Consider the following 20,882-nt stretch of genomic DNA (forward strand, 5'->3'; position numbering starts at 1 on the left):
GCCCATCCATTTGGGTAGCACGCTTTCTCTCTCTGTATCTCTCTCACAGATGACACAAACCTCACTTTCATTTAATAGATATTTTTATTTCCATTCTTTAAAAAACAGTTTATTATCACTATTATTATTTATGGCAATATATTTTCCTTCTCAAAACTCCGTACTCTGACAACGACCACTGAAGGATGGTGGCACATGCCTGCAGTCACATCAGGTCCCAACCAACGGCTGCGATTCAAATGTACGGATCATCCAACGGTTCTGATTCTCTTTGTCGAACATCTTCTCTCTCCTCTCACTTTCTCTCTCCTCTGCACCCATGTCCAGCTTGGTCGGGACCCCCTTATATATGGCAAAGACCCTTCCTTTACGCTCTCCCTCTCTCTTTCTCTCACCCTCTCTCTACTCACTGTGCGTTTCAAACCCAAAAATCCTCACTCGGGTCTCAATCCGAAAGCGATAGGCCACAAAAGAGGGCCTTTACTTCCTCATACACTCACTTGTTGTGGCTCCTTCCTTCATCTTTTGATATTTCTTCTTCATTTTTGCTTTCTTCTTGTTCAGTTTCCTTCATGGCGATCTTGGAGAACGTGCCACGCTCGGTGTTGTTGTGCGGTTCCAATTGGGTCGTGGTTGCTGGGTTTGCTTGATGTTTTCCTTTTTTGGGTTTTTTTCTTCTTTACTTTGGTTGGCTGGGGCTTGTGAGCATGTGGAACTTAATGGATCCCTTTGAAGGGGTTTGGGGGTGTCTTTGATTTTTGGGAAGTTGGGTTTTTTGTGGACATGGAGTGCATTGGCAAGTGGGAGGGGAACATGGGGGAGTGCAATAATGATAATTATAATAATAATGGGTTTGGGGAAATTGAGGAGGGAGTCTCTGAGCTAGGGTTCCATGTGTTTCTGTGATTGCTGAATACTGTGTCTTCAAAAGGAGGAAAAAAGGGAAAGCTTGATATGAAGCTTTCAACATCAGGGTTGGGTCAGCAGGGACATGAAGGTATCCATTCACTCAATCTTCTCTTTTTTCACTTTTCTTTTGGGAAAAATAAATTATTTAGTACCCTATTCTGTGCTCTTGGTTAGGGTGAACTTCAAATGTAAATGATTATTATTAGTATTAGTGTTAGTCTTAGTAGGTGTCCCTTTCGTATTTGCTTCAACCTTGCCTTGTGAGTTCTTAGTGTTCTTTCCTTTTTTTTTTGTTTCTTTTGATTTTCGATGTTTTTTTGGAGATAATTTGATGTGGTATGATGACAGGAGGGGAAAAGAAGTGTTTGAATTCAGAGCTATGGCATGCATGCGCGGGTCCCTTGGTGTCCCTACCAACTGCAGGAACTCGTGTGGTCTATTTCCCTCAAGGTCATAGCGAGCAGGTGCTTTTTTACTCTAGTCCCTACTCTACTCCTGGTTGTTTCAATTTTGTCTACTTTACTGGCTATGAGGATTGCACAGCTTTCTTCCAATTTTGAGATTGGAAGCAATTCAATCCAGCTGTGGTGGATTTTGATGAATGGAGATTGGACTAAACATGTTCTAAACAATGGTTTTAGGTTGCTGCCACAACTAACCGGGAAGTGGATGGTCACATACCCAATTACCCCAGTTTGCCACCCCAGTTGATTTGCCAACTTCACAATGTTACAATGCATGTGGGTATTATACCTTCCGTGTTGCTTGCTATGATAGTTGAGTTACTTCTACCTCCCACTAGAGTAGACTCAGTCAACTAGAGGGTGTCTTGATTTTCAGGCAGACGTTGAAACAGATGAAGTGTATGCTCAAATGACGCTGCAGCCATTGACTCCGGTATTTTGTTGCTCTTTTGAAGCTTTGGAGTATTGGTGATAGAAATATTTCTTGTACATGGAATTGAAAAATGTGTCTTCAATCGAATGTGTAGCAAGAGCAGAAGGATACGTTTCTTCCCATGGAGTTGGGCATTCCAAGTAAGCAGCCTTCAAATTATTTTTGCAAGACATTAACGGCAAGTGACACCAGCACGCATGGAGGGTTCTCTGTTCCTCGTCGTGCAGCTGAGAAAGTTTTCCCTCCACTGGTTGTGTTCATATTTTCCCTTTGTGTTTCAATTCTGGTTAGACATATATATATTTCTCTTCTTTCTCGGCTGTACAGGATTTCTCACAGCAACCACCTGCGCAAGAACTAATTGCTAGGGATCTCCATGATGTTGAGTGGAAGTTCCGACACATTTTTCGGGGTAAGGATTTATTTCTTTGTTGTTTCATTTCTTAATATTTTTGCATTTTATAGGACTAGTTCCACTAAGTTGAATAGGATTATGATAATATTGTCTGTTCTATGATCGTAATGATACACTATTTTATACATCCACCATATGTGGACCAGGATTTAGCACTTTGCATTACCAAAAAAGTCCATCACTGTACAAATATTGAAACCTTTTTTGAATGCTAAAAAGCTGTAGTAATGCGAATGAAATGTATTTATTGCATCACTTCATTAGTGTAACTAGATATTGTTGAGTGATAGTTATTTGCCTTGCTTCCTTATGTTCCCTCATAATTGCCCCCTACTTTATCGTATTATCTGTCACTCTAGAAGTCTGTATCAAACCCTTTGTCAATGTAGAAAATCAAGGAAGCATTAATAACTTTTATTCTCTACTATCTTTACATACTGAATCTCTCGTCTGAACACTTAATGAATCTAAGTCTTCTAACATTTCTTCCTATGAAAATACAGTTCCAAACTAATATTTATACTTTGAAGGATTGAAAGGTTCTGGTTCTTTGGTCTAAGAAGTTGAGATGTTTCCAAAGTGGATCATTTAATACGAAGGATGAACTTTTTAGTAGTTTACTACCCCTGGAAAAATCTAGTTTAACTTCTGAATAGTTTTTCCCCCTGAAATGCTATGAGAATTGGTAGATGAATGTTCTCATTATTTAAGATTTTGAAGAATCCTTTCCACATATTTGTAGTAACCTTAATAAGACTGATGCTTTAGTCATATTTTGACTCACTTATCAGCTGCTTATAGTACATCACAATGGGAACTTTTGAAACTAAAATTTACTGTTCAAGAAATATCTGACTATCTAATAATACTGTCTGCAAACAATTGGGGAACAGGGCGGTGGACTGTAGTCAACTAGACATGTTCAGTGGAAAATTAACCTTTTTCTTGTTTTTGGGACTTTACCTTGATCCCTTCAAAAGAAACCCTGATAACTGAAAAACTGATGCAGCGACTCATTAATTAGCTAGAGAATGCTCTCACGTGAGAAAATCTCACTGTAAATTTGAAGAATTGGTGTGAATTAGAAGTATGAACAGGTTCCTTTATTGTGAAGTATAAAACAAATTAGGTATAAACACAATCATAATTGATGCTGCGAATGTGTTATTATTATGTTTTCACGAAAAAGTATTATGATTTACCTGATCAAGAGCTTCTTGAAATTTTTCCCGCATTATTATGCTTGAGTATGACATGTGTGACATTATAAGCATAGAAATAATAGTGTTAAAGAGGTGTTGGGTTTGGAATAAAGATACCGAGTAACATATTGCAAATAAAAAAGAGGTATATATTTATCAAATTGTTATAAAAATTCTATTATTACTATATCGCATGAAGGAAATGTTTAATAGGATTTTCCAGTTGCTAAATGTTAAATTATTGAGTATTATTTTTTTTAACTTATCATGGATATAAATTTAATGTGTATTAGTTAAATCTTACTTGTATTAGTAGACACTCACTAAGAAGAGTAATTGGAAAAAAAATAAAGAAAGTAGGATGGTCAATGAAGTAGTTGAGAAGACCAAGGTAACCTAATAATAGAGATTCAAATCTTGATTAACTAAGGTAATTTTGTTTTAAGATTCATATACAATGAAAAAATGGTTTAAAAATGTTTTTAGTCACTTTAAAGTTAAGTGTTTTTATTTTTTGATCCCTATATTTTCTATTTTTCATTCCTATGAAATTTGAAGTCACCCTTTTTGGTTCTTATGAAATGCATTTATTTTATCTTTTAAAATATTTTTCTTTGATTTTCATCCTAGAAAATTTCAAATCACTGTTTTTAGTCCCTAATATTCATTTTAAGATAGATAAATAATTTTTGTTTTATGAATCTTAAGAATTTTTTTGAGGTGACATGTGCTAGCATAATGTTAATCATTTTCATTTAGAACATCCTTTTAATTACTTGTCCAACACGGAAGTGGTTAATTATGTCGTATTATACTAGGGATTAATAGTGACAAATTTTCAATTTTAGAGGGACCAAAACCAAAGAAATCTTTTCTGTAGGGGGCCAAATAGAAACTCACTTATTGTGTAGGGGCTGAAAGCATAGTTAAGCCTACAAATATCTACGTCAAGTGACTTTAAATCTTAACCATAATTGTATGTGTTCCTAAAGAGATCTTTTTTGTAGGGGGCCAAAATAGAAACTCACTTATTGTGTAGGGGCTGAAAGCATAGTTAAGCCTACAAATATCTACGTCAAGTGACTTTGAATCTTAACCATAATTTTATGTGTTCTTACCTGGATCTTGAGCGTAAACTTATGGACATGTGACTAGATCCTAGCAGTGGTTTGATGACTCCTTTTGTATGGAAAAGGTTTCCTTGTTGTTGAGAGGTGGAAGATCCATCTGTAAAAGACTCTTTGTTGCTTAAGTCAGTAAGAAAGTTATAATCTTTGGGTGAGAGTGAGTGTTATGAAGTGAGTACCTTGTGTAAAATATTAGGTGTATTTATAAGATTAACATAGGCTGCAAGCCTATGTTCCAATTATAATAATACTGGGGAGTATAATAACATTATAATAAATAGTAACACAATAATAAATAATAACCAACATACCAAACTATCGAAATTTAGTCATATTATGTAAATATAGTCCAAATAGGTGTGGATTGGATTCTTCCATAATGAAAAGGTTTAAAGGGTTTTATTGGGCTGCGCTCTATAATATGTCTATTGGGTCGGGAAGGACCAATATGTAATGACAATATTGTGTTCAATGCAATTATTTTAGATTAGTAATGGATAAAAAAACTTAACCTTATGTATTATAAAGCAAAATTATTAGCTATATTTGATATTGTGAAGTCTTTATTTCAAGAGAATGGAAATGAAGCAATAGAATGGCTAATTTAACAAGTGATACTTATATTCCTTTCATTTAGCAATTTTAACTTTTAAGACTCATTAAGTCTTATGATTCTTGTTGATGTTACAAAATTGCACAAATTCATTCATGGATTGTTAAATGCAAAATAATTTTAGATTCATCTTGTGATATGATAATGGTATTGAATTGTTGGATTTGCAATTTGAGTTGTGAGATTCTAAATTTCTAACAAGTATAGAATAGACATTTGTAAGAATAAAGTTAGAGTGAGATTGAAATTAACAGTGTTGGATTGGTAGAATTGCAATTTGAGTTGTGAGATTCTAAATTTCTAACAAGTATAGAATAGACATTTGTAAGAATAAAGTTAGAGTGAGATTGAAATTAATAGTGTTGGATTGGTAGAATTAACTCTGTCGAAAGATTATTTCAATTTGTCTGTTAAAAATGGTAAGAGGAGTTAAAAAGATGGCAAAGAGAAGCTAAGAATTTGAATACTTAAATTTTCCTGATGTGGCTTAAAAGTAAGACAGAGAAGGCTGTCTTGGAAGTTTCATAACCATCATTGTTCTACAGTCCAAGCTTTAATTTTTATAAATTATAATAGCTTTTGTTCAGATGGAAACATACCATTCATCAATTATATCTATGTAAACGTGCTTTCTTGGTATTTATCAAATCTTTGGTGTACTGCTTACAAATACTGCGATGACCATCTCTGACATCAATCAAGGAAGTTAAAATTATCCATCCATTGCGATGATTTCTGCTCTCTGCTTCAACGTTGATCACGCATGTGCTAATTTATGTGAGATTTCACAAGATTGATGTGCTGGACTGTGAAGTCAGTAGGATACGACAATGTTATCATACTGGCTTAGTGGTCCATTTCTGAATCATAAAACCCTCTCACAGTATAAAGAACCCAATCCAAGAATGGCTTCTCCAAATCATTCCAGACTTTTTGCCTAAAACTCAGATTCAATTGTGGGCTTTAGGTGCATGATTTTGAGATTTGATTTGGAGGTGCTTCTGGTTGAGTGTCTTGATGGTCAATCTGTTGACGCTTCTATGCTAGTACTTGACTGAGACATTATTTAGTTTCTCAATTGAAAAGCAGTCAACTTTGCAGTGGAGCAGGTGATGATATTGTAGGACCTCTTGGTGGTGGTCATTTGAGTGTTGTACAATGTCTTTTTTAATGTGGGATTGTTGATTCAGTGGATGGGCTCTGTTATGCTGGCAAAAACATAGTATTTTTTCTTATGAGGTGTCACCTTACTTTAGTTATGACTTGTAACATATGCATTTTAATGGAATTTTAATCAATAGTGGCGTGATTTTTAAAGTGGTCAAGTGACAATTTCCCTTTCTCAATCCCTTGGGTAGGTTTTTCTGGGTCACGATTTTGACTACCATGGTCATACCGGATAAATAATTTTGAATTTAGAGTGAGACTTTTGCTAGAATCTCGAGGCAACTAATTAAAGCACCTTAGTGGTTACCAGTGTCTTGCTCATCTAAATTGACTTGAAGATCTGGGAGATCTGCTTCTTGTTGCAATTTTTCTAATCTTTTCATGTGTAATATGTATAGCAAATTCATTAACTTTAAAATTATTTAATATCAAGATATCAATTTGCAAATCACAAAATCTTGACTATCTTGGCAATGATATCAAATATCAATTGAACTGTAGCGAATAGGTTGTGCAGAGGTCTGATGTCCTGTGTAACTCCCGTGAGGAATATGAAGGATACCCAAAATTAAGTGATCTGAGCGTGGAGAAATTATAGTCTCTTGTGGCTATTCAGTTTCACTAAACTGAAGAAAGTATAAACAACTTGTGAATTGTTTGAATCTGTATTATATCCCATAGGAAATATACTGGATCGTTTAGGGAAGCCTATTTTTCAGTAATAAATAATGGGACTTTTTCAAATCTTTATGGAGTAAAAAACTCCGCCCATTATTATAAAACACACCAATGTTAATTTTCTTTCTTTACCTCTTGGCTAACCTTAACTAACTGCATTGGCTAATAATCCTTGAATTTCGAATGTGAGGCTAAAAAGTTGATTGTGTTTGGTGAAATCCTGCAAGATTTTAGGTTACACAAATAGAACAACTTAGCAAACATTTGCTTTGACGAACACATCTGTGCTAGCAATCTGCATTGTACAATTGGTTTAATTGCTTAAAATTTAATTTAGCTTGCGAAGCTAGCTGTATTACAGACATGGCAAGCCACTACATTATACCTTTTGATGATGAACATCAGCTTCTTCAAAGGAAGTTCCAAAATTGAGGTCTTCAGTCTTGTACTGAGCCTCTTGTTTTGTACTTTGTTAGGCTAACGTATTTCTATCAGTCCTTTTACAATATTTTGTAGCTTGTGATTTTCTGTTTTTGGAATATAGACAAACCTATTTGATGAATAACTACTGACTCCTTAATGTTTGATGTTTCTGTCTTAATGGAAAAAGAACCAGCTTTGGACCCAGAAAAATACGCTATAGTGAATATTTTTTATTAAGCTAGAGCTTGTTTGCCAGGATCATTTTTAACCATACTAATTATTGCACGTTTTATTATTTCTGGGATAAAAACCGTTTTTTACATAAATCTGTCTTTAGACATGAGTGTAAGCTGCTTTGAATACATAAAAAAGCTAAATTCAAACACTTATATTTGTCAAAATATCGTTAATGTAGTTGTATTTTCTGCATAATGTGATATTCTATTTCTTGATTATCATTTCAGGACAGCCAAAACGACACCTTCTTACAACTGGCTGGAGTGTATTTGTCAGTGCCAAAAGACTAGTGGCTGGGGATTCTGTGCTTTTTATATGGTATTTATTTCATTTTATCTTGTATTACTTTTTCTCACCCTTGGGTTCTGCAAACTGCTTTTTTATTGTTTTACAAATTGTTAGGAACGAAAAGAATCAACTTCTTTTGGGAATACGAAGAGCCAATCGACCACAAACGGTCATGCCATCCTCAGTTCTATCCAGTGATAGTATGCACATTGGGCTTCTTGCAGCTGCTGCTCATGCTGCAGCAACTAATAGCTGCTTTACAGTGTTCTATAATCCAAGGTTGTATTTATTATCCATGTATCTATTTTTGAAACTGATATTTATTAGAAATTATAATGTGCACTTCCATGGACAGGGCAAGTCCATCTGAGTTTGTCATACCACTTTCAAAATATATTAAAGCTGTGTACCACACACGAGTGTCTGTTGGTATGCGTTTTAGGATGCTTTTCGAGACTGAAGAATCAAGTGTACGCAGGTAATTTTAGGCATCAATTTTTTTCTTCAGGGTATTTTGAATTTTTTTACTCTATAAATTGTTCACATATTTCTTCCATTTCTTAGATCAGATAATTGTATTTTGAGGAGTAATCATAGTTATAAACATCTGTAACAGAAGCTTTCTTTTAAAATATCATTGCTATGACAAGGTTGATGTGGCATCTTCATCTGTTGTAATGTATAAGGTGGATAGTTTATTGGTAAATGGATCTTTGGTTATAAAATAGATTTACCAGTTTCCAGAGTAATTTGTTAATAGTCAGTTGCATATTTTTTAAATGCATTTCAATTTTGGGTTTAAGAGAAAAGAGTTAGCAGCGGCAATCTGATGGAATGGAAGCCAATTGCTAAGTGCTATTCTCTTGTAGGGTATTGTACTTTTGCCTATACTTTTCCTTTACTAATGCACAAGCCACAATCGTTTTGTAGGTATATGGGTACTATAACTGGCATAAGTGACCTGGATCCTGTTCGTTGGCCGAATTCTCATTGGCGGTCTGTTAAGGTAAAATCTTCAGTGTAATGCATATGATTGAATAACATTTATATGAAAATGGCCCTTTGCCATTATAAATGTAGGACCATTAAGAGGGTAAACTTTCATCGTGTGTCAAGGTTCCTATTGTCTGAGCATGGGGTCTTTAAACTTTCATGGTGTGTCAACATTGGCATAGCCTTAATTTCTCAAGTCAGTTTTATGCAGATAAATTAGGTTTAATCCCAAATTTTAAGATTGTATAAGAGTTAATTTTGTCGTTCCTAGCTTTCCTTGATTGCATGGTCCTCCAATGTTCCTATCACATGATTAATTTGTAGTTGCAATAAACATTGTTCTTATGTGACTGCTGTCCAGAAAGATAGCGACAAGGTTTTAACAGGTAGAGGGTTTTATCTTTTGAGTAGGTTGGCTGGGATGAATCAACAGCAGGAGAGAGACAGCCACGAGTATCATTGTGGGAAATTGAGCCTTTAACAACATTTCCAATGTATCCATCACTGTTTCCTCTTAGATTGAAACGGCCATGGCATCCTGGCACCTCTTCTTTTCATGGTACATGTCTGCCTCAATACCATTTTTCACTTTGAATCTTCCTTTTGTATGTGAAGTACATCATAGAATCAACGTTATGATAACACTAATGCTATGATTGGATGAACCTTGAGAACATTTTACAATTTTTTAATCACATTTCTCCCTCTCACCATAAAAAAAAGACGATAATTTATATTTTTAAATATCCCTCTCCCACCACTTTTATTTCTCACAACTCAATAATGTAATCATTGTAGGATAATGCTAACATAAGGGAAATGATTCAGGAAACAAAAGCAAGACAGGTTTTATTAGAAAAGAATGTATTTGTTATACTAAAAACACAGCAATGTTTTTTTTTTTTCCAAGTAATTGAAAGCATTTAGTAAGGTATAAAGGATTCTTAGGCATTACATTTATTTTTATCTGCTGTCGTGTCTCCCATCATTATAACAAGTGGCCATGGTGGTTTTGAGGGCACTTTTTTTGTCTCCTTTCTTCACAAAAAGGATATTCTTACAGATGGCAGTTATGAAGCGACGAATGGGCTAATGTGGCTGAGGGGTGGACCTGGAGACCAAGGTCTCAATTCCCCGAGTTTTCAAGGGTCTGGTTTGTTGCCATGGATGCAGCAGAGAATGGATCCAACTTTGCTTGGAATTGATCATAATCAGCAGTACCAAGCCATGTTTACATCTGGTTTGCAGAACTTAGGGAGTGGAGATCTGATGAGACAACAAATGATGAATTTTCAACAGCCTTTCAATTATCTTCAACAATCAGGAAACCCCAATCCTTCTTTGCAGCTTCAGCAACCACAAGCAATTCAGCAATCCGTAACTTCTAATAATATCCTACAGCCACAAGCCCAAGTATTGGCAGAGAACCTGTCACAGCATCTCCTTCAGAAATCACACAATCGTGAAGACCAAACACAACAGCAGCAGCAGCAGCACGCTTATCAAGATACTGTTTTACTTCAAAGTGATCAGCTGCATCAAAGGCAACACTCTGGTTTACCTTCACCATCATATTCAAAACCAGATTTCTTAGATTCAAGCATGAAGTTCCCTGCTACCGTTTCTCCAGGACAAAATATGCTGAGTTCACTTTGTCCTGAAGGGAGTGGCAGTCTCTTGAATTTATCCAGAAGTGGTCAGTCAATGCTGACTGAACAACAGTTACCCCAACAACCATGGGCCCCAAAGTTTACACCTTTGCAGGTCAATACTTTTGGCAACTCAATGCCCCACGTGCAATATTCTGGAAAAGATACCGCAATGGTGTCACCACACTGTAACTCAGACACCCAAAATCCTATTCTATTTGGTGTCAACATCGATTCATCTGGCCTTCTGCTCCCTACCACTGTCCCTCGTTATACCACCGCATCGGCTGACACTGATGCATCAGCAATGCCATTAGTGGAGTCTGGATTCCAAACTCCTCTATACCCTTGCGTCCAAGATTCATCAGAGTTGTTGCGAAGTGCAGGGCAAGTTGACCCTCAGAACCAGACACGAACATTTGTCAAGGTTTGAATGATAAATATTATCTTTTTGTAAAATGAAAAGTCCTTCTTTGTCTTAAATATTTCTGTTTGTTGTCCTTTAAACAGGTTTACAAATCAGGGTCGGTAGGGCGGTCACTTGACATCTCCCGGTTCAGCAGTTATCATGAGCTGAGGGAGGAGTTGGCACAGATGTTTGGTATTGAGGGGAAATTAGAAGACCCTCTTAGATCAGGCTGGCAGCTTGTATTCGTCGACAGGGAGAACGATGTTCTTCTCCTTGGAGACGATCCGTGGGAGTAAGTTCAATTTCAACTTGTGATCTAAATTCTAATATTCTATCTCAAAACATTTTTTAAGTAAACATGCTATGCTTATTTCACTTGTTCATGTTTTGCTGACATTTGTGTTTCATCCTTTTGGTGTGTGGATTTGGTGCATACCCTTTTGTAGATCATTTGTGAATAATGTTTGGTACATCAAAATACTTTCACCTGAAGATATCCAGAAAATGGGAGAACAAGCCGTAGAATCCCTTGGTCCAAGTTCAGGACAGAGGCTGAATAGCACTGGTGCAGATTCCCATGAAATTGTTTCTGGACTTCCATCAATAGGCTCCCTTGAATACTGAGAATTTTAAAATGTATGCTCTCTCAGATCCCACGGTTAAGAAGACTATCACACATGTTTAGTACTTCTGTTGAACACTACTTTCCGACCTTGCATATCTGGATCAATATATACTGTATTGTCTGTCACTTTAAACATCAATATTATTTCTTAGAGTACTATTGAGATTTTCAGGACGAAATATCTCTCACGAGAAACTAACGACAAACTTTGTGCCAATTTGTAACATGTGTTATGGAAGCTAGAAATAGTGTTACTGTTACTGTAGCATTTGATCGATCCCAAGCTGTACTGTAAAAAAATCCATGCATTTATTAAACAATAAATAAAATTAGGAGGGTAATATAAATATAATTTCTCCTGTTAATAAAATTTAACTTGCATACTTCAATTTTAATACAACCTCTTCTATCCTAGTTTTTTAAGCCTATTTTATCTTGTACATAAACATATATTGTGCATGAAATTTGTTTTCAATGGCTTTTGTTTTCAAAATATATATATAATGAAGTTATTACAAAGTGAGTGAAGGATTGATTCGGTTGACATTACTGATTTTATAAGATTGACTAATAATTCAAGATGGAAAATAAAATGCAACTGAAATTAAAACTTTGTCAAATATAAACTAATTTTCTCTTGAATTTGCTATTAAAACCAATTTGGCCTGATAAATATTGGGTCTAGGATAAGTCTAAGACGTAAATTTTATAATTCTTTTTTACAAAAGTAAGCTTATATATAATATAAAGTTTAAAATTTTGGTCATATAAATAACAAAAATTATTTTATACAAGGTAAAAATTTTAGAAGTGGAGATTATGTTACAATTCTAAAAAACAATAATAGTATAACATTTATTTTCTAATGGAAATAATTACAAACCATTTATTTTTCAAAAAAGTAATAATTACATAATGTAATTCTTATTAATCAAAATAATATATCTATGTTTTTAATGTGAATGGTGACTGACTGCAAACTTGATGAATGTTTAATAACCAATTATAGTAGAATAATTATCTATATCCAATAATAATAATAATAATAATAATAATAATAATAATAATTATAATTCAAATTTTATCAGAAATTAAAATAAAATCAGGATTTTGTAATTTATAACATTAAAAGTTAAATTTAGGTTTGACAGTTTTCTTTTACTTATATGATGAATTTATTTATTTTTTAATTTTGTTCAACTTTTTTAAATTTGATCCATTTTTTAAAAACAGGTCTTTGTAATTTTTTTAAAAATTTATGGTAGCTAGGTTACTGAGTAATAAGTGACCTTAAAAAATAATTGCAGAAATTAAGGTTAACTTGTGTATGAGAATAGAGAAATAATTGTTATAATCACATGTCATTATTGGAAATGGTTATCATTAATAGTGGACAAATTAAGAAATCATCACAACTAAAAAGTAAAGAGCAGTTAGACCTGAAATTTACTATCACACTTAAATTTGAATTTTAGTAAAACATAAATATATTTATTAGCAAGAAAGAATTTACACATATAAGAAAAAAATAAATTGATATAGTAGTGTAACATATAACTATAAGAAATATAAGCTGTGAGAAAAAATAGGAATGACTATATTATAAGTTTTGTTTTAAAGAAAAATTAAGTCATGATTGATCAAATAATTTATACATACATGTGATCCTTATCAAGAATGTGTTTGTTTATCATAATAAGTTCTCTACTAAAATTAAGAAAATTAAAAAATACCATTCCAAACTTCTTTCTTATACTAGACGTTGTCAAATAATTTAATGTATGTTAGAAAAAAAACATTTGTATTGTTGCACTTTATTGTTTTTATTTTTTAAAAATTTTAAAATTTATTAGAGTCATTATTATATATTTTACAATTTAAATATATATATATATATATATTAAATATATGTTAAATTTTCTTCTGTATTTGTGATATATTTTGGCAAAAATAACTTATAAAACAGTAGGTAAGTGGTAAGTTAAGAATTATCTTTTTCGTTTATAATACAATAAATTCATAAGTTATGAGTTTATAAGTTAACTTTTCAATTTGAATTGTTTACTAAAATTAAATGATAAACTACATGTTATATATAAATGATATAATCACATAAGTTTTATCATATAAAGGTAATTCATATTTAAAAAAAATATAATTACGCAGTTATAATATTTTCATGTAACTAATTTGAATATATATATATATATATATATATATATATATATATATATATATATATATATATATATATATATTAATTTGAAGAGGATTTAAATGAGTTTATTTCATAAATAATAATTAAATTTAATTTGATTTATTACCAGAAATTTACTCTTTTATTTTTTAATTTAAATTATTGTTACATTAAATTTCTTTTTTGATTTTTATTGTGTATAACTTTTACATAATATTATATAATCAAATATTAACGATTTAATTTATAATAGTAATACTTTTTAATTTGAAATCTATGTGACATAACAACAAAAAAATTGAAAAGTAGTGTAATAATTATTTATCTCTATAAAAATAAAATAAATAAATAATATTACCAACAATAAAAGAAATTATTGATATTAAAAATACTAAAATATAATTTCTTTATTTTGTTTACACAGTTTATTTTTCTTCAAAGTTATTCTGTGATTATAACTATTTGATTACATATAGAGAGAGAAGAAGAAGAAAGATGACTGAAAGCAATTGAAGATCCTAAGCTGTGATATGAGAGAGCCTTCATTACAAGTTGGGCACATTCAACTGAGATTCTCTTCCTACCATTTCCTTTGGTTTTGATTCTCTCAGAGAGAGAGAAATGGGAGTGCTTTCCAATATGATCGACCGTGAAAATCTGAAACTCGGTGATCACATTTACTCTTGGAGGCAAGCCTACATCTATGCGCACCACGGTCTCTTCGTAATTCCTTATTGTTTTCCTTTTTATTTTTTCATTTCTATTTTCAAATTTATAATCTGTGTCACTGTATTTGCTTATACTTGAGATAGATTGAGACTTTTCATGTCTTTTCTTCTGAATTAAGTTTGCTTTGTGTTTTCGGTTGCTTGGTGTCGTCAACTTCGATCCCCGATTCATATTTCTTTTCTTTTGGGTTTTTTAGGGTTTGTTAGAATTGCTCCTTTTTGTTTTTATTATTATGTGTTGCATTGAGAATCTCTAATGGATGCTGGGTGGGGTTTGGTTAGTTTACAATATGAATTGTAGATTCACAGTGTCTTGTGTTGGGTTGGCATTGATGATATATATTACAGTCTAGCTGCAGTTTTCTGCTGAATATAGAATCCAGCATGCTGAAGGGCTGGTGCCGCAGTTATTTTTGGCTTAAGCTTAGTTGCTTTACTATTCACAAATGATGTTCCTGCATAAAAAAAATGACCGTAAATTAAACCATGAGAGATATAAAGGGATAGCAGTGATGATTGTGTCTTGTACCTTTGAATATTTCTGAATTCTAGTGGGACAGAGTTGGTTCTTGCCTTCTATTTGTTGGTGATGAAGGGGGGTTGTACTGTAACTGTTGTAGTTTTGGTTTTTATTGAAGGCCAACTGCTCAAATTGCTGGCAATCTTTTTTGTTCAATTATTTATGGATGAGTATGATTTGGGAGCCTATGATTTTAACCCTTAGTTTTGATATCCGAATTTTGAACCATTCTGTTTACAGAAGCACATGAATGAGGTTGATATTGCTAAGGATGTTTTGTAGATTTGTTCTTATGAAATTATGCGTCAGTGATGGCACTTATCACTGTTCTGATTGGGAATACTAGCTGTGTCTCAAGATTTTAAAAAATTATCTCTTATGAAATTATTCCTTGAATGTTTTAGTTTTCCCACTTTAATGTGGCTTACAATTGTTATTTGAACTAACATAATCACTGATATGTTTCATGGCTATGTTCTAACTGTCGTTGTACATTCAAAACTGAAAGCTATAACTATTAGTTTTTTTATGATCAATTGTACAATCCTTTGATGTACTTTGGTGAACTGTGTGACTCATTTATTTGTGCGGTCAATTGTGGGTGATCTTCAATCTTTGTAGTTTTATTGTGTTGTTCCCTAAATACAATGCAAATATGTAACTTCTACAACTGGACATACGCAATAAGTTAGAAATTGGACTTTATTTTGCGATTTATGTAAGATAACATTGAATCTGATGTTTGATTAATTTGGAAATAAACACTCAGCATGAGTTATGAAACTGCTGAGATTAAGGGATAAATTATATGTCAATGAGGACATATAATGTAGAGGTTGAATGCTTTGCTAGGCTGCTTAATATTTTGTAAAAGGAACGATAGGTGGGGTGAGAAGTTATAGGTTGTGTGTGCTCACTTGCTTTTTCATGTGTAAATGTGCTACTCTTTTTTGTGGGATAGTAAAAAATACTTGGGCTCTGTGTGTACAAAAGAGGACTTCAAGATAGAAAAGATATCATTCACAAGAGTTTTAGGATTAATAAGCATTAAGGTCAGATTAATGATGTCAATGCCGTTGATCCTGTTGTTTGGCTTAACCTTTTTCTATTTTTTGAATTTTGGATACTTCAACTTGAACTGAGCTAAGAACTTGAAATTTCTGTTATTTGTGTATTGTATTGAAATTTTCATCTTGGTTTTACCGATGGTTTTCATGCAAAATACCAGGAATATATGTTGGCTGTGGAATGGTGGTCCACTTTACCAGAGGAGCAGGTCAAGAAATTGGAACAGGGACTGTGTTGGACAATTTCCTTTTAAGTTCATCTCCCACTCATTCTATTGACACTCCATGCCCAAGATGTGCTAACCAAACTAGGACCGATGGTGTCTTATGTTCCTGTTTGGATTGTTTTCTTTCTGGTGGTAATCTATACATCTTTGAGTATGGGGTATCACCTGCATTTTTTCTAGCCAAAGCTCGAGGAGGTACCTGCACTCTTGCTCCATCTGATCCAGTTGAAGATGTCCTTCATCGGTCTTCATTTCTTCTCGACAATGGGTTTGGTGGCTACAATGTTTTCAAGAATAACTGCGAAGACTTTGCAATTTACTGCAAGACAGGCCTGCTTGTGTCCACAAACATCAGTGTTGGTCGCAGTGGGCAATTGGCATCTTACATATCTGCTGCTAGTACTGTAGTTTCCACACCGCTTCGTTTTATGACCACCAGTTTCAGTGGTTTGGCATTGGTTAGTGTTGGCATGTACTGTGCTGGAAGGTTGATGTCTGATATTGGAGTACGCCGTGATGTGCTGAAAGTTCCAGTGGAAAGGCTTATAGCTACACCTGGCCAGGATATATCACCTGGCCTGGATATATCAGAGAGGACAACTGAGATGGCCAAGGAAGATTAATGTTGTTGATGGTTACTGGTAGACATGTGAAGTTACATTCAACTCCCTCCAACATCTACTGTTTTTATTTCTGCAGTTTATATTTATGTGACATGTTCATAAACCAATCTATCATTTGGGTGCAAAAACTTTCTCGCTACCTTGTTAATATATTATGAAACACAGGATTTCCCCTATAGCTTGACTTCTGTTATCTAAATAACGTGACAATAGTCAGGTCTGTGCAATATTATTTTTGCTTACACTAACCACCTGATTCACAGTTGTCGACGAAGTGCAACTGAGCTCAGAGGCCTTCTTGGTTGTTAAAGTGCACGCACCTTATATCACGGGCAACATGAAAGATTGAAAGGTACTATGACTTTCACAGATCTAAGTTTCTTGTTTTCAGTGCATGGTTGTTAAGTTGTGTATATGGATGGAGTATACAGAAAAATATGATGCGACTAATTTTACGTTCATCTATCATTTTAATGGCGAAAAAATGTACGACAAATTTATATTCTATGGTGTGCTAATACGGGATATATTCCGACCATACAACTTCACTTTAGTACAAATTTTATTCCGGTATATTTTCTAAACCTGTTTTTGGATGGTTTTAATTTTTAAGTTTCATAGTTTTAAAAAACTACAAAAAAATAAAAATCTTAGTTCAGAGTAGTTTTTAGTTTTAAAATGAGTTTTTTTAATATTGTAGTTTCAAAATAATTTAATAGTGTTGAAAAAGAAAAAAACCCAATAGTGTTGAACTTAAAAAATTTGAAATCAGACTGGACCATAAAATGGTAGCCCATAACAAATTCGTTATATATATATATATATATATATATATATATATATATATATATATATATATATATATTTCTATCATTATAAAATATGTTTTCATGATAACAATTTTGATTACGACATCATATACACAAGTGACAGTCATGCAAAAGTAGAAAACATCAAGATTAAATATTATTAGAGTTCAAATTAAAAATCTAGATTTCTAATTTTTTTTTCTTGATTTAAAAATGTTTGAAATTGAGTAGAAAATCATTTCTGGTCCTTTTTTTGTCAAACTTATTTAGCTTCGAAATTATAATTGAAAACGAAAAACTCAACCACCCGAAGAAACGGCCTAAAAGCATAGAATCTTTTATATTTCCAAACCAAGTGTTGTTTCGTCAACTCGATAGATAAACAAATAAACAATTATTTCTTATGGTTACATACAAATGTCAAACGTTAATGCTGCAATTTTGCTTTCCCCGAATGAAAGTACGAATTGAGATTTTATTTATCTCAAGAACTTGACTTTTACAGAAAGAGAAACTGAGCATTTATACAAAAAAAAAAAAAGAAATTGCAAAACCATGTATGGGAAAAACTAAAAAAAGAAAAGAAAAAACATAAATAACCAAAACAGAAAAAGTGAATGTATAAGTTGCATATCCTAACATGCTTCCGCAAACTTAGGGTGGTTGTCAAAGATCAAGAGCTGTAAGTTTGTGTTGAAAAGAGAGAAACGAAGAACAGATACTGGTTTGGTAAAAGTATGTGTTGATGGCCAATGTTATTCCTCTGGACATGATTATGAACATAATGAAGATCGATTTCAAATTCAAAGTGTTTGGTGGAGAGTGCAGGATGGGATTTGCGGTGAGAAGAACTACCCCTTGATTATCATAATAGATAGTTGGAGGAGAGGAAGGAATGTTAAGTTCACCAAGAAGTGGTAACAACCACGAAAAGTCGGAGACATCAGAAGCAAGACTACGATATTCGGCTTCAGTACTACTGCGTGAAACAACTTTTTGTTTCTTGGATGACCAATTTATGAGATTTGGACCAATGTAAATGCAAAAACCTGAAGTGGACTTAGGATTATCCGGATTAGACTCCCAATTTGCATATGCGAAACACTTGATGTAGTGATTAATAGAGGATGAAAAACGAATGCCATAGGTTGCTGTACGGGCAATATAATATAGAATCATTTTGGCAACTTTCCAATGATGTATTTGAGAAGCTTGCATGAACCGGCAAACCTTGTTTAGTGCAAAAGTGATGTCGAGTGTTGTGAAAGTAAGGTATTCGAAACCGCTAACAACTTGTCGATATAACGTAGGATTATCAAACGCAACACATGCACCAACAGCCAATTTAAGAGAAGAAATCATTGGTGAAGGTTGTGGTTTGGCAACACTCATTTGAGCTTCATCCAAGATAGTCTGCACATATTTTAAGTGTGAGAGGTGAAGAGAGCCATTTGAAAACTAGGTTTCTATCCCTAGAAAGTAATGAAGGGGTTCCATATCTTTTAGTCCCAGCGGTTGGAATGTAAATTGATTTTGTATTTTGGATCTATAAGATAAAAGTCTAAGATTAAAAAAGGTCGAAATAAAATTCTAGAAAATTCTATCTAAAAGGATTCTAGAGCAAAAATATCTAGTGATAGTTATTTATAAGATGTCTTTAGATAGGTTTAGAATTATACGAATATTTTAGAAATCTCTAGAAAATGAATAATAACCCTTAGATTAATATTGTGGTGGCAATATCCTAACCATTGATTGAGGAGGTGCCACTAGTATAAATAGGGGATGATTATATCATTTGTAATCAAGTCAAAATAATTAGAAGCATTCAATACAACAAACCTTTCATTCTCTTAAAATCTTTTAACCTCTCCCAATTTTTAAACACTTCCTTCAAGCCTCAAAGTTTCTCTCAACAAAGTGGTATCAAAAGCCATAAGATCTTCATAAAAATGGCAAATACCGGAGTTCCCTTTCAAGTCCTGATGCTCACCAAGAGCAAATACGACAATTGAAGCTTAAGGATGTAACTCTCCTTGGTGAACATGATGTGTGAGAGGTGGTAAAAAAGGACCACACTGAGCCAGAGAATGTAGACAATCTTTCTTAAGCTCAAAAGGAGAGTTTGAGAGATTCAAGGAAGAAAGATAAGAAAGCTCTTTGAAGAAGAAGTCTATATTGAGTAGCCACAAGCATATAAAGTCAAAGGTAAAGAAAACAAAGTCTTCAAATTAAAGAAGGCTTTTTATGGGTTGAAAAAAGCCCTTAAAGCTTGGAATGTTCGGATTGACAAGTACTTCAAAAAAGAAAATTCATCAAGTGTCCATATGAGCATGTACTCTATATCAAAGCTCAAGGTGAAGATATTTTGATTGTATGCTTGTATGTCGGTGACTTGATTTTTACAGGGAATAATCCAAGCATATTTGAGGAATTCAAGAAGGATATGACCATGGAATTTGAAATGACTGACATGGGGCTTATGACATATTATCTCGGAATTAAAGTAAAGCAAGGAAATGAAGGAATGTTTATTACTCAAGAAAGTTGTGCTAAAGACCTCCTCAAGAAGTTCAAGATGATCCAGTTGGTACTCGTATGGAATGCGACATCAAGTTGAGTAAAGATGAAGAGGGAGAAAAAGTGGATCCAACAAGTCTTATTGGAAGTTTGTGTTATATAACTTGTACAAGACTAGACATTCTCTATGCTGTTGGAGTCGTGAGTTGCTACATGGAAGCTCCAACAACTACTCACTTCAAGTCTACGAAGAAGATTCTTCGATATATCAAAAGTATAACAAGCTTTGACTTATATTACTCCATTTCTAACGATTACAAGCTTGTTGGATATAGTGATACCAATTGGAGTGGAGATATGTATGATCGAAAGAGCACAAGGGGATTTGTGTTCTACATGGGAGACACAACCTTTACTTGGATGTCCAAGAAGTGGCCTATTGTCACTCTTTCTACATGTGAAGTAAATTATGTAGTTGCAACTTCATATGTTTGCCATGTTGTTTGGCTAAGAAACCTATTGAAAGAGTTCAACTTGCCACAAATGGAGCCAACAAATA

The 20,882-nt window shown here is 33.5% G+C and overlaps 2 protein-coding genes across 3 annotated transcripts; both read left to right on the forward strand.

Moving 5' to 3' along the window:
- The first annotated feature begins 368 nt into the window (after nucleotides 1-368).
- Nucleotides 369-11,909, forward strand: LOC108338100 (auxin response factor 8-like). Of its 2 annotated transcripts, XM_052880149.1 has the most exons (14): nucleotides 369-997; nucleotides 1,258-1,373; nucleotides 1,551-1,649; nucleotides 1,750-1,806; nucleotides 1,901-2,056; nucleotides 2,134-2,218; nucleotides 7,896-7,986; nucleotides 8,071-8,235; nucleotides 8,312-8,434; nucleotides 8,887-8,962; nucleotides 9,361-9,508; nucleotides 10,013-11,025; nucleotides 11,109-11,299; nucleotides 11,454-11,909. In XM_052880149.1, exons 1-14 carry the CDS (start codon nucleotides 955-957, stop codon nucleotides 11,629-11,631), a joined length of 2,541 nt encoding a protein of 846 aa, XP_052736109.1. In that variant the 5' UTR covers nucleotides 369-954; the 3' UTR covers nucleotides 11,632-11,909. The 2 variants fall into 2 exon arrangements, with proteins under 2 accessions (XP_052736109.1, XP_052736110.1); XM_052880150.1 differs by lacking the exons at nucleotides 369-997; nucleotides 1,258-1,373 and having other exon boundaries at nucleotides 1,551-1,653.
- Nucleotides 11,910-14,292: 2,383 nt separating this feature from the next.
- Nucleotides 14,293-17,170, forward strand: LOC108336326 (protein LEAD-SENSITIVE 1). Its single transcript, XM_017572742.2, has 2 exons — nucleotides 14,293-14,544; nucleotides 16,306-17,170. Exons 1-2 carry the CDS (start codon nucleotides 14,451-14,453, stop codon nucleotides 16,992-16,994), a joined length of 783 nt encoding a protein of 260 aa, XP_017428231.1. The 5' UTR covers nucleotides 14,293-14,450; the 3' UTR covers nucleotides 16,995-17,170.
- Nucleotides 17,171-20,882: the final 3,712 nt, after the last annotated feature.

The sequence above is a fragment of the Vigna angularis genome, chromosome 7 (genome assembly GCF_016808095.1).
Source record: "Vigna angularis cultivar LongXiaoDou No.4 chromosome 7, ASM1680809v1, whole genome shotgun sequence".
Lineage (NCBI taxonomy): Eukaryota > Viridiplantae > Streptophyta > Magnoliopsida > Fabales > Fabaceae > Vigna > Vigna angularis.

What these genes read in the sequence shown, in the direction of transcription:
- LOC108336326 (XM_017572742.2), top strand. Translation starts at nt 14,451, where the DNA reads ATGGGAGTGCTTTCCAATATGATCGACCGTGAAAATCTGAAACTCGGT. An exon ending in CTACATCTATGCGCACCACG is followed by an intron (nt 14,545 to 16,305) that starts GTCTCTTCGTAA and finishes GCAAAATACCAG; the next exon opens with GAATATATGTTGGCTGTGGA.
- LOC108338100 (XM_052880149.1), top strand. Translation starts at nt 955, where the DNA reads ATGAAGCTTTCAACATCAGGGTTGGGTCAGCAGGGACATGAAG. An exon ending in CTCAAGGTCATAGCGAGCAG is followed by an intron (nt 1,374 to 1,550) that starts GTGCTTTTTTAC and finishes CAATGGTTTTAG; the next exon opens with GTTGCTGCCACAACTAACCG. An exon ending in AGAAAGTTTTCCCTCCACTG is followed by an intron (nt 2,057 to 2,133) that starts GTTGTGTTCATA and finishes TCGGCTGTACAG; the next exon opens with GATTTCTCACAGCAACCACC.